The following is a 13,100-nucleotide window of genomic DNA, read 5'->3' as shown; positions in this document are numbered from 1 at the left end:
TCTTGTGGGTTCTGAGGCACATGTTCTCCCCTGCCTCTCCTCAACAGAGGTCCTCTGTCGTTCCTCTGATCAGCAGCCGGAGATCACGAGGCTCCCATTAATGGAAGCCTGCGAGTCCTTCCTTGACTCCTTGAACTTTTCTCGTCCTCCTCAGTAGCTCCATTGTCCTCCCGCTTCCCTTCCGTCATGTGACGAGTGCCCGATCGACTCCAGGCCGGCCGAGGTCTTCAGCAGGGCTTCCTTTTGGCCGTGACGGCTGTATCTCCGCAGCTTCCTGGCAGCTCCACCTCCTTCCACACTCAGACTGGGAGTTCCTGTGCTGTTCCGGAGCGCCTCTGAACTCCAAGTGGGCCACGGAGGACATCTGCCCTTCTCCGTGGAGCTGCTGTATTTGGAAGGTCTTCTTTCCTCCTCTCAGGGACGGTCCTGGATCTGAGAACCTACGGTACTGAAGGACATCTTGATCCTATCGTCACAACGAAACTTCGGGCAGCTTCATCTTCATGTCTTGGCTTCTGAGGCCTTCAGACTTTGACCAAGGTCTAGAGATCCATCCTGTGCTATCCATGAGGAGGACATGTATCTCCTGCAGCACATGAAGGTTCTTCTGTCCAGGAGTCCAGTCACAGAGAGATCTTGAGGGGTTCCTCATCATCACCGAGTCCTCTTCACCTCAGAGCTCCTCCACTGTCAGACCCCCTAGATTCCTCCACATCTTGTGTGTGTGTGTGTGTGTGTGTGTGTGTGTGTGTGTGTGTGTGTGTGGTGAATAGGCTCGGGTGAAGCCCTGGCTTGCTTATGTCTCCCAGGAGATGTTCATCCTGGACGTCATCAGCCAGAGGAGACGTCCTGGCGAAGTTTGAAAGGCGTGACATGCCGTCATCCTCATCTCCTATAAGATTCACACATGGAAACATCTCTGCAGATGCTCACACTGGATCACCAGCCCCAGACACCTGGACGCAGCTGGACTCCTCAGGTCTCCTGGGAGGAGTGTGTGTGACGGACACACATTCGTTCTGTCTTCTAACTCATTCCTTGCTTCTCAGCGGATTCACTCAAGTGAGAAGCTCTTGACAGGAGTGCTCACACTCAAACACACACACACACACACACACACACACACACCTCTAATCTCCACTTGCAGCCATGGGCTGGTGTTCGACATCTAGGATAGTCTGAGGACCACAGCTGGTGCTATCTCTCCACTGCTGCTCCTTTATCTCCGGCAGGCTCAGGTCCTCCCTCCTGAGGACCTACCGAGGAGTGTGTGTGTGTGTGTGTGTGAGCATTCCCAGACTAAAATCACACAGATGTCAAAATATTGTCTGCACTCTGAGCCGAGTCGTGAAGGACATGGTCTCAGGAGGACTGGACCTCCTCAGACTGGAGGTGACTCCTGGCCTGGTTTCAGAGCAGTCATTCAGGTTCAACCCACCTGACTGGTGTGGGACTTTACAGCACATTGCACACACACACACTCTCACACTGGCGCACGCCCACACACACAAACACACCCACACATACCTCACACACCCTTCACACTTGTATAATTGTCTGCTGTGAGATCATGAGGTCCTCCCCATGTCCAGACCAGCTGAGATGATTCCATAGGTCTGATATAGACTCCGTTTGTCACCTCCACATTTAGCCTGGACCGGCGCTCCTGGACTGCAGGGACTTTTCTTCTCCCCTCTGAACACTCCTGAGGCCCTTCTTCTCAGAGGTTCTGGACGGGACCTTGTATTTGACCTGCTGATATTTAAAGCAGCTCCAAGCAAGCGAGCTTCTCTGACCTTTCACCTTCATTCGGTTTCAGGTCACAGACCGCGGAGGAGCTCTCCTCCGGTTCTCTCCTCCGGTTCTCTTCTGTGATCAGTGGAGAAATCAAACCTTCTACACTTCCTGGTGGGACACTGGTTAGTCAGGTTCAGCCGCCCGGTCTTCACGGTTCCTGGTGAACTCGGAGCCTCAGAGGAACAGACAGGTGTCACGGGTGTGTTGAGGAATATTTATTAGAAATAAGAGAAGCAGAGCGTTTGTACAAGGCGGCGAGCGGCGCTGAGGAGCACAGCTACAAGACGGTTCCTACAGGAACCCAAGGTCAGCCAGAGCACACGACTATATACACACACGCACGCACGCACGCACGCACGCACGCGCGCGCAATAAATCCAAAGGTTGACAGAACATCCAAGAATTCATAAATTAGCTGAGGCTCCTTTCTGGACATGAAGTTGCTTGAGAAGGTTGGAATGGAGTGATTCGGGGTGTTGAAGGTAAAAGGGGGAGCAGGATCTCACTTTGCGGCACTGACACTAAACGGGATCCAGGATGCCGGACCTGGTTCTACAGGAGCTTCTCCGCCCGGGGCTGAGAGCCAAGCATGTACAGATGCTTCACCTGACTACGTCCCAGCCCCCGCCTCCTCTTCTAATCTCATTCTACAGGATCTCCCTTCCCAGGAGGGACGGCGGAGCTTCGGAGATCCGCCAGGCCTCCGCGGGCGCGGCTCTAGGCCACCGCCGCCGCCGCCGTCGTCGTCTTTCCACGGTGGTGCTTCCGAACCTCCTCCATCAGGTCTTTGAGATACTGGATCTCTCTGCTGATGGACTCGGCCTTCTCCGTCAACTCCAGGTTCTTCTTCTCCAGCTCTTCCCGCTCCACGTTGAGCAGCTCCTGCTCCACCCTTTTCTTCTGACGGTAGCGTGTCGCGGCAGTCTTGTTCTGCTCCATCTTCTTCAGTTTCTTCTCCACTACCTTGGGTGCGCCGGACACAGATTTGACCCTGGAGGCCTTGGTCGAGGGGGAGGAGCCGGGCTCTTGCTTGGAGTAGGGTTTGGTCCTGGAGGAACCGGCTGAAGATGGAGTGGAAGGCGGAGAGAGGGCTCGAGGCGGGGAGCCGGCAAAAGACTCGAAGCCGGAGTCGCTTTCGCAATCGCTCGTCGGAGGAGAGGCCTTGAGGGACACCTCCGGGTTGGACCGGTAGCTCCGGGGATCTTCTCCGCCGGCCTGCGAGACGGCGGCGCGGGACTCCATCTCCACATCGGCCACATCCTCTTCTCTCCCGACCTCCAAGGTGGGAGGAGAAGGCGGGGCGTCGCCGAGAGGCGGGGAGGAGGGCTCCGACTTCACGACCACCTCGGGGACCTTCTCGGCCGTGGCCTCCTCCGACAGAGAGAGCTCTTCGGGGAGCGAGGGGATGGCGGGCAGCTCCAAGCTGTCGTGCAGAGGCGGGACGGTGGCGTCCAAGCTCTCCAGGTCCACGTCGGGGTTGAGCGGGGCCACGAGATCCTCGGGGGAGCAGGAACCCACGAAGGTGTACAGATCGTTCAGGCTGACGCTGTCCAACATCCACTCCATTTCGATGGAAACGTCATCTGCAGACACAAGGGTTCTCCGTTACAAAGCGAAGCTCGCCCGTCATTAAGTCGTGCCCCCGGACTGGATGTCAGCGGCGAAACCCCGCTCAGCAGCGCCATCCACTGACGGCTTCCGCCCGCAGGTTCCTCGGGTTCAACCGTTGCATCTTCGGCTGCAGGTCCACTAAAGACTACGTCTCGATGATGGCGACCATATCTAAAGATCTATCTTGGGCTACAGGCCAAGAGATTTACCGCCGCCCTCCGAGAGGCGATCTAGACGACGCGAGCTCACCGTTGTAGTCCACTGCTCCCTCGTGGTCGGCGAGAGGGCCGTGGTCCTCGAGCCAGTGGAAGGACGGCGACTCGGATCCCATCTTCGCCGGCGGGAAGGAGGACAGGTGTGTGTGCGGGGGGGAGGGAGGCGGGGAGGACAGCAGGGAGTGGGAGGGAGACAAGGAGGAGAGGCCGGAGGAGAAAGAGAGGGGAGGCGAAGCCGGAAGCTTCCCCTCCAGGGAGGAGGAGGGAGAAAGACCTTCTTCTTCTTCATATTGGTCCAGAAAGGGCCCCATTGGGTCAGCCATCAGAAATGAGGGCACTGTGAACGAGACCGTGCGTGAGCGGGCTGACGCTCGTGATCAATCGCATCGTCACTTTATTAGAAATGCTGCGATTCGGGCGAACGGGCCGTCAGCTGGACGCAGCGCCGAGCGCTCAAACCAGTCGTGACACCAACCGAAGTACGTGGCCTCCACGTCCTCCGAACGTGTCATGGATGCGGCTGATCAGCGGTGACGGCGAAGGGATGAAGACCAACGAGTCCCGAGTTGCTTGCGAGGCCTGGGGTTCGGTTCTGCTGTCGTCGGCAGCAAAGCTGAGGGTGGTTGCCGGGAGAGGCCTGGACGGAGAGAGTCAGAGAACGGTGAGGGACGACACGACGCCAAGTTGAGATGAGAACAACTTTATTAATCCCGAAGGAAATTGTTGTGCCAGGAGTTTGATCGCGAACCCGGCGGACGGACGGCGGCCGGGAAGCGCAAAACCCGAAAACATAATGTTCGGACATCGAACCGTCGGCAGTGAGTCTCCGGCCGTACTTTCTGCCCAGAGTTTTCCCACGCCATCATCTTCACGGTTTACATCCCACCGTCTGCCGTTGCACCGGGCTAATGACGTCATCAGCTCAACGGTCACAAGACTCCAGACTCAGCAGCCCAGTGCATCATAGCATCTCTGGGGATTTCAACCACGCCACACTGTCATCTCTGATTTTAATTCTGGCACAACAATTTCCTCCGGGATTAATAAGGTCGATCGCATCTCCTCTCATGCTTCGGTGATGAAGAGCCGGGACAAAAACGGCCCCGGAATCCAAATCCAAAGAGGCGCCATGAGGCGAGTCCTCCGGACACATTAGTGAGTTGGAGCCGCTTGACGTCTCGGCGTGGAGATCCACGGCAGGGGGAGGAAGAGGAGGAAGGAGGGCAGGAGGAAGGAGAGCTCATTTTGGCGAGGGTTCGACGGGCCGCGGAGGGGCGGGGTCATCCGGGGAAAACATTTCCTAATATGGTCATGTTGCGCTCCCCGGCTCCGCCCCCTCGCTGACTGACGGCCGCCCGCCATCTTCACAACAAGGCGTCTCTGCGCGCCCGGCGGCGGAACCCCGCGCGCCATTTTGGACGCGCCACGTTGTCACCGTTTCCCGTCCGCGGGCGCCTCGGACGGCGGAACTTGACGCCCCGGTCCGTCGTGAGGCGGTTTAAAGGGCGCCGGTGCCTCGTTTCACCCGGCGGCGGCCCGTTAAACCCGACGCGCCCGCCGAGACGGGCGGCGAACCGGGAAGCCGCGAGTGTCCGAACCGAGTGACGCTTCTCGGCTTTCCTTCGACGCGAACGGGACCGACCGCGGCGACTCCGGTGTGTGTGTGTGTGTGAGGGGGGGGGGGGGGGGGGCGTCATCGCAACGGACAACAAATACTCACGCCATGTTGCCAGAAAGAGCCGGTGCACACCGCCGCTGCACTGCCGGGTTTTGCCGCTGCAAGGGTCGCTGCCGCGCGCTCTCAGATCGCCATGTTTGCTCCGGAGAATTTTCACAAACAGACGAGAAAGACGCGGGAGGCGGAGGAGACCGGGAGAGGACCGGGAGAGGACCGGGAGAGGACCGGGAGGAGGAGAGAGGACCGGGACTCGGCGGCGGCTGGCGGAGGGACGACGGTCCCGGAAGGCGGAGCGCTGGCTTTATAAAGGCCGCCGCGCTCCCGCAGCCGCCACGCCTCCGCCGCCGCTGCGTGGTGACGCACGGGACGCACGACTTCCTGTCACGCCTGGGGGCGCGTGCTCGTGGAGCCGTAAATCACCCCGCTCGGAGGAGCGCGTGCACGCGCGCGCGCCTTCCGTCCTCAAATGTAGGTCAGAAGACAAACGTAAACACGCAGCGCCGAACAGGCGGGACAACACGGACGGCAGAGGCCGGCATCTTCTTCTCCTCCTGCATCTTCTCCTTCTCCTTCATGTTCACCTTCACCTGACCTGCAACTTCTCCCCCACGCTGACCTTCTCATCACTCATGATTTAACGGCCGTGTTGGACGGGAGTCCTTTCCAAAGGTCTGGCTGAAGGCCACCTCTCCCACCGTGGGTTTCTAATCATGATCATATGAAAAGCCAGTGAAGCAGGATGAGGTTGGTTCTCTTTATTCACGGGTTCCTTGTTAAAGCGTCCTGTCCTTCGGAATAAAACGAGCTCGACGTGAAGTCCGAGTGTGTGGGACATAAAGACGGGAATCGCCCTCTACTGGTTGGTTACCGCTGTTGGAACACACACACACACACACACACACACACACACACACACTACTTTGTCCATTCTTCCCCCTCTACAATCACAATAAAAGCTAACGCTTCCATAATGAAGGGACAGGAGGTCCCATGGAAGAGGCGCTGGCCTCTTGCACTGCATTGAAAGACTCTGCATCTTATTATTTGATTTGAGAATCCTATAAAGCGGCGGTTGGCAATTTTGAGTTGAGAAAAAGAAATTAGTTTGGAACTGACTTTAAAATACTCGATATTCCTTCATAATACTGTGTTATTTTCAAGTAAGCAGAAATTAGTTTTGAAGATAAATTTCCCAGGTCACCAGTCGGATCGGGTCGGGAACCGATGGCTTCCGGGTCATTGTGAAGGTGAAGAAATTAAGTTTACCGGATAGCCAACTAGTTTATCTGCTTCAACCCTTGTGATGGAAAAGATGGCGAAAAGAAAAAAAGGCGACGATTACGGCTCTCCCAGTCAAAAGGGTTCCTGACCCCGACTATAGTCCATCAGCATTTGTACCTTGGATCTTATCGACAACCAAAAATAAAGCTTTTCATTTCCCCTCATCTACCCAGGGGTTCTGGCACCGAAGGGTCTATTTACAGTCACGCTATGATGGAAGATCAGTTTCAGGATCTGGAGGTGGACCACATGGTGGCACACAGTTACACACAGATGTCATGTTTTAAAACCAGCCAAAATTCAAACCAGAGGACAAACACTCCAGTGATGGTCGATGGATGGAGGAGTGCAACGGGAGAGAAAGTGACACTCCTTCGTTTCCCACAACATGAATGGGCTTCATAAATGCCAAAAGCTGGATTTATTCTATGTGAACCAGAGTCAAAGTTGTGCTTGAAGCTACATCAATAAAATACTTTTTTTTGTTTTTGTTTTACAGTTCGGTAGTTCGATGAAATAATTGGTCTCACGGTTTGTGCTCTGGTGTGGAACACGGCGTTCACAACACGCGACACCCACAACTAGCGTGGGTTTCTTTCAATCGTTTTTGAAAGGCGTTTGAAAGACATTTTTGAAAGGATCTGCTATCCGACACTCTGGTTCTTCCAGACGATTTTCTCTGAAGCTGCTGACTGATTTATGAAATCATTTCATTCCGGGGGGTTATGTCATTTCTATTTATTTTGTCATTTCTTAAAAAGACAAAACCAAATACTAATATCTCAATGTTCAGGAAAAACTCCGTCGGCTTTGTTTTGAATTGAGGCTTGACATTTGGAGGAGGCAACCGTCCGGCAAACATCTCACGAGTCAGTCACTTTTGTCGGTGATCAGAATCCTGGCTTTTGAAGGAAGTTTCAAAAAATGAGCATTTGTTTTTTTGAAGGGACAACAGTCAAAAGGGTATGTCAGTTGATTTTTATGTCAAAAATCCAACAAACAAAGAACCAGAGGGACAGGCTCGGTGATTTCTTGAGAACCGATAATTGGGGAAAAAAACCCAGAAAAAGTTAAGAACAAAAAAAATATATAAATATATATATTTTTCAGGTATTCAGAAAATGGAAAAGAAAATCCCTGTTTATCCGCGACTCAGAGAACATCTGCTCTTCTGACGAGTTGTTCGGATCGTCTGCGTCAGAAGCTGAGAACACGCCGGGTGCCAGAAAAGGCCGTCCATTTCTGCCTTTTTTGGACAACATTTAAAGTTCTGTTTCACAGGGACGTTACCTGGAGGGACGAGCTCCGCGGTCGCTCACGCTAACAGCGACCCGCTCCCAGTTCTCGTCCAGGTGTCAGATCCCGGATCTAAAAGTTAACTCCCACGTTAAGGTCCTCAAGACCCAGCGGGGACTCCCGCGTCCCCCGAGGGTCTTTTAGTCTTTCTCCTCCACGGTCCGGCCAAAGTACTCCTTCTGGAACCGCTGGAACTCCGCCTCGGAGAACAGCGACTCCGGCTCCTTTGGCAGCTTGGCGGCCGGCCGGTCGGGCCGATTCCGAGACTGACGCCCCAAGAGCTGGCTCTGGATCTGGAGTGGGACAGAGATAGAGTTCACCACCAACCCGGGCCCACTGTGGTGGACCGGTGTCGCTGCAGACCACCCTCTTACCTTCACGGTCTCAGAATCTGTCACGCTGTAGCCTGTTCCCATGAAGTACTTCAGGTTGGTCTCCATCTGACTCTTCATCTGCGTCTTCCTGAACTCCTCTTTAATCGATGCCGGAGACGAAAGAGTTTGAGTTCAGGTGAAAGCAAACGAGAAGGCAAAGCAAAAACCCCAGAACCGTCCATCCTGCTCGAAGAACCTGTTCGCCAGGAGTGCCCAGTGTGTCGATGGCAAAGGTAGCGAGTGCAGATCGCATGGCATTAAAAGTTACACCTCAGCCTATCACCCACTCTGAAATTTGTCACTTGACTGACAGTCGCTCCGTCCAATCTGACCTTCTCTGACAGCGGCGTCACTGCACATGAGCACATGATGGCACATTCTAGCGAGCTAGCGAGTTAGCCTCCAGTTTAAGTCCTCTAAAGCTTTGGATATAAAAATGAGTGGTGGAGCCGGACCCAGTGAAAAGACTAGAACGTATCACTTCCATACGGAATGGGAGGTGAACTTCTTTTTTTACTGTCATTTTCTAAGTGCGTCGCCTCATCTGCCGGTCTGCCACTGCTGTACTGAAAAAGGGAAATGTGGAGCGGCGTTTTCAGACCATTTATAAAAACTACAGCACTGACTTCCCTCTGAAAAGTGAGCTGGGTGGGAGACAGGTGAAGGAACTGAAATCCTGTCAGGACAGCAGACATTTTTCTCCCAGCTAACTTCATCTATGCTGCTGACGCCATTCAGGTCAGCAGAAGAAGGTATTTACCAAAAAGGTTCTCTGCTGAGTGTGCCTTCAGGGTTCCTGCAGTTATGCAAGATCCACAAGCATTTATTGTGTTAGGTATTCTCAGTAGACATATCAATAAATATATATTCAGCATTTTTCGTGGAGCTCGATCATTTTCACATGGTCATTTGAAAAGTAGCTCAGCAGGTGAAGAAGTGCGGGCACCTCAGCTCGACGCCTCACAGGACAGCGCTTTTTATCGCTTTTCATGAAAACCAGCTCAGTGAGGAGCCGTAGCCCATTCCTGGGACTTCTCTCTCTCTCTCTTTCTGTTTTCTTTTAATGCATAGCTTTAGAAATAGCTTGTTTCTCCCTCGGCCCGACCCAAGGTCCAAAGCAGAGGGTCCGGGTTTCTGACAAGATGTGTTCTGGGCTTTGCTGCGGTGCGGCGAGTAAACCCACCCACAGCAGACTTGATCCTCTTGTTCTTGACCGTGGCCTTGCTCTTCCCGGGACCCAGACGGCCCTGCAGACGCTTCACCTGCCTGCTCACCCCCTGGCGCTTCGTGCTCACAAGATCCATCACCGAGGCAGAGCCTGGCGTTTGCTGACGCTTCTTCTTCTGGTCACCTGAGATGAGATGAGAACAACTTTATTAATCCCGAGGGAAATTGTTGGGCCAGAGTTTCAAGTAAAAAACATAACAGTAATAGATAATAGTAGAAAGGAGGAAGAATAAGAAATACAATGAAATATAAATTGTCTAAACTGTTAACAGTACCAACAAAGATTGAAGATTCCCTTCGGCCGAGGGAAGAGGAATTAAAAAGTCTGATAGCCTCAGGTAGGAAAGACCTCCTGTGGCGTTCAGTGGAGCTCCTTGGTGGTATCAGTCTATGACTGAAAGAGCTCTGACAGGACATCAGTGTCCATGCAGGGGGTGATGGATGTTGTCCATGATGCTGAGGAGCTTCTCTGACACCTGCACCACAGACTTCAGCTCCACTCCCAGGACAGATCCAGCTCTCCTGATGAGCTTGTTGAGTCTGTTGGTGTCCGTTGTCTTGATCCTGCTGCCCAGCACACAACAGCGTAGAAGATGGCGCTGGACACCAGCGAGTGGTAGAACATCTGTAGCATGGTCCTGCAGACGTTGAAAGATCTGAGCCTCCTGAGGAAGAACAGGCGGCTCTGACCCTTCTTGATGATGGCGTTGGTGTTCAAGGTCCAGTTTATTGTCCAAGTGGAAACCCAGGTATTTGTAGGTGTCCACAGGGTCCACATCAGTACCCCTGATTGTGACCGGATTCAGGTGGGTCCTTTGTTTCCCACCAAACTATTTTCATCATGGAGCTGATGGAGCTCAGCTCCGTCTAGCTTGACCTGTAGACACTGGTGAGCACTGTGGCGTTTACATAAACTACTTTTTCACAAATACATTCAACCATTTTTGAGCTAAAGAGTAACTTCTTTCCTCATCCATTCCTCCTCCAGCTGCTCTGCTCCGTCCACCGACTGCTTGGTGTGAAAGTGAAAACACACAATCTGACCACTTGGTTTCATCACCAGAGAGACGGAGGTGGATCTCATGCAGCTTCACCTTCCAGGGGAAGTCCTTCCCACGAGTGGACTGCAGGTGGGCAGCTGTGGGGGAGCAGAGAACACCTGCTGTGGCCAGACCAGGACCCAGACTGAGACTGAGACCCAGACCAGGACCCAGACTGAGACTGAGACTGAGACCCAGACCAGGACCCAGACTGAGACTCAGACCGAGACCCAGACTGAGACCCAGACCCAAACCGAGACCCAGACTGAGACCCAGACCGAGACAGAGACCCAGACCTAGACTGAGACCCAGACCCAGATTCAGACTGAAACCTAGACCCAGACCTAAATTCATATTGAGACCTAGACCCAGGCCTAGATTCAGATTGAGACCTAGACCCAGACTCAGACCTAGACCGAGACCCAAACCTAGACTGAGACCCAGACCGAGACCCAAACCAAGACTGAGACCCAGACCCAGACCCAGAACTAGACTGAGACCCAGACCTCGATCCAGACCCAGTGATGTGAAAACTAGCTAGCAGCGCAGAAGCTACTGCTGTCCAGTGCTAACTTTAACCTCCTGCTGCGAAACCGAAGCGCCAAAGAGCCAAACTCACTCTTCTCGTCCTCATTCAGGAGCTCCAGTTCTCTCCGGATCGAAGACGACATTTCGATTGACGTGAGGCTGTGCGGGGAAACTGTGCGGGGAAACTGTGCGGACACGACGAGGGCAAAACGCTGAACTGACAAACGTGTGCGATCCCGCAACTTCCGGTCGGCGGCGCGTCGCTTAAAGTGTCCGGAGGAAACAAGAGAGGCGGACAAGAGTTCCGGCCTCCCCACGTCTCACCCGACGAGAACTCCCGGGGCTTCAAGTGTGTATTCATCACTAGCATTAAAATTCTCAGATGTAATCTTCGACAGGTGACGAAAGAAAAGCAAGTTCTTACGTCTCCACTGGAGACCCGGAACCCAGAGTCACAGTGACACGTTGTCACGGTGACAGGAAGCTCCTGGACATGCAGGTAGATGCTCCACCCGCGGCCTGGATCAACAACTACCTCACAGGTCGGCCGCAGGACGTGAGGCTGGAAAACATCACGTCGGACACCATTGTGAGCAGCAGGGGGCGCCGCAGGCGACGGTCCTGTCTCCCTTCCTGTTCACGCTCTACACCTCAGACTTCAGGTTCTCCTCGCAGTCCTGCCACCTGCAGAAATTCTCTGGTGACTCTGCCATCGTGGGCTGCATCAACGGAGGCCAGGTGGAGGAATACAGGAGCGTGGTGGACAGGTTTGTGGAGTGGTGTGGACTGAACCACCTGCAGCTCAATGTGTCCAAGACAAAGGAGCTGGTGGTGGATTTCAGGAAACAAAGGACCCACCTGAACCTGGTCACCATCAGGGGTACAGAGTTGGACATTGTGGACACCTACAAACACCTGGGTGTCCACTTGGACAATAAATTGGACTGGACCTTGAACACCAACGCCATCATCAAGAAGGGTCAGAGCCGTCTGTTCTTCCTCAGGAGGCTCAGATCTTTCAAGGTCTGCAGGACCATGCTGCAGATGTTCTACCACTCGCTGGTGTCCAGCGCTATCTTCTAAGCTGTTGTGTGCTGGGCAGCAGGATCAAGACAGCTGACGCTAACAGACTCAACAAGCTCATCAGGAGAGCTGGATCTGTCCTTGGAGTGGAGCTGGAGTCTGTGGTGCAGGTGTCAGAGAAGCTCCTCAGCATCATGGACAACATCCATCACCCCCTGCATGCCACGTTGATGTCCTGTCGGAGCTCCTTCAGTCGTAGACTGATACCACCAAGGAGCTCCGCTGAACGCCACAGGAGGTCTTTCCTGCCTGAGGCTATCAGACTTTTTAATTCCTCTTCCTTCAGCTGCAGGGAATCTTCAATCTTTGTAGTTACTGCTAACAGTTAAGACAATTCATATTTCATTGTATTTCTTATTCTTCCTCCTTTCTACTATTATCTATTACTGTTATGTTTTTTACTTGAAACTCTGGCACAACAATTTCCTTCGGGATAAATAAAGTTGTTCTCATCTCATCATCATCTCAATCTCTCCATCCATCGAGGATGAAGGATCTCAGTAGTTTGTAACTTTGTCGCAAAAGTTGTTTCTTTAAAACTCCCCGGATCCCCCTGACGCCAAACTCTGCCTCGTCAAAGTTTCCCTGGCAAAGCGCAGTCGCTGCAGCTCCTCCTGGGACCACATCACGCTCCTTCACCTCCACCTTCCTCTGAGTGTCGACGGCTGATGGAGAGGAATCTGCCGAGACGCTGAGGACACCCTGCCTTTACACTGCCGAGGGAGGAAGATGGAGCCCGTAGGTCTCGTAAGCCACGTCCTGCAGCACGCCAAGTCTGAAGAGATACACGCGCACACACACACACACACACACACACACACACACACACACACACACACACACACACACACACACACACACACACACACACACACACACACACACACACACACACACACACACACACATACCGCCAATAGCATCAGAGCAGAGGCTCGAAGAAGCGCTGACAAGTATCTGCAGCCCATAG

General features: G+C 53.6%; 2 protein-coding genes across 2 annotated transcripts; both read right to left on the bottom strand.

Moving 5' to 3' along the window:
- Positions 1-1,992: 1,992 nt before the first annotated feature.
- atf4a (activating transcription factor 4a) lies at positions 1,993-5,578 on the bottom strand. The gene is made up of 4 exons (XM_086157640.1): positions 5,344-5,578; positions 4,099-4,260; positions 3,658-3,960; positions 1,993-3,380 (listed from the first exon to the last, which is right to left on the bottom strand). The coding sequence occupies exons 2-4, from the start codon at positions 4,133-4,135 to the stop codon at positions 2,515-2,517; spliced, it is 1,206 nt and encodes a 401-aa protein (XP_086013766.1). The 5' UTR covers positions 4,136-4,260; positions 5,344-5,578; the 3' UTR covers positions 1,993-2,514.
- A 1,966-nt stretch (positions 5,579-7,544) lies between these two features.
- On the bottom strand, positions 7,545-11,326 carry rps19bp1 (ribosomal protein S19 binding protein 1). The gene is made up of 4 exons (XM_086157641.1): positions 11,139-11,326; positions 9,436-9,603; positions 8,253-8,350; positions 7,545-8,171 (listed from the first exon to the last, which is right to left on the bottom strand). The coding sequence occupies exons 1-4, from the start codon at positions 11,188-11,190 to the stop codon at positions 8,019-8,021; spliced, it is 471 nt and encodes a 156-aa protein (XP_086013767.1). The 5' UTR covers positions 11,191-11,326; the 3' UTR covers positions 7,545-8,018.
- Between the last annotated feature and the right edge of the window lie 1,774 nt (positions 11,327-13,100).

Source organism: Fistularia commersonii, chromosome 12, assembly GCF_037954325.1.
Source record: "Fistularia commersonii isolate RoL2024-O1a breed Wild chromosome 12, RoL_Fcom_v1.0, whole genome shotgun sequence".
In the NCBI taxonomy this organism is placed as follows: domain Eukaryota; kingdom Metazoa; phylum Chordata; class Actinopteri; order Syngnathiformes; family Fistulariidae; genus Fistularia; species Fistularia commersonii.
This window is presented reverse-complemented; position numbering and strand designations above follow the sequence as displayed.

Bases quoted from the DNA above. Each gene is read 5' to 3' on its own strand.
- rps19bp1 (XM_086157641.1), bottom strand. From the start codon at position 11,190: ATGTCGTCTTCGATCCGGAGAGAACTGGAGCTCCTGAATGAGGACGAG. The intron at 9,604-11,138 runs GTGAGTTTGGCT...ATCTCATCTCAG, and splicing joins CCTGAATGAGGACGAGAAGA to GTGACCAGAAGAAGAAGCGT. The intron at 8,351-9,435 runs GTGGGTTTACTC...CATCGATTAAAG, and splicing joins GAGGATCAAGTCTGCTGTGG to AGGAGTTCAGGAAGACGCAG.
- atf4a (XM_086157640.1), bottom strand. From the start codon at position 4,135: ATGACACGTTCGGAGGACGTGGAGGCCACGTACTTCG. The intron at 3,961-4,098 runs GTTGGTGTCACG...TCTCGTTCACAG, and splicing joins CGTGGAGGCCACGTACTTCG to TGCCCTCATTTCTGATGGCT. The intron at 3,381-3,657 runs GTGAGCTCGCGT...TTGTGTCTGCAG, and splicing joins GGGAGCAGTGGACTACAACG to ATGACGTTTCCATCGAAATG.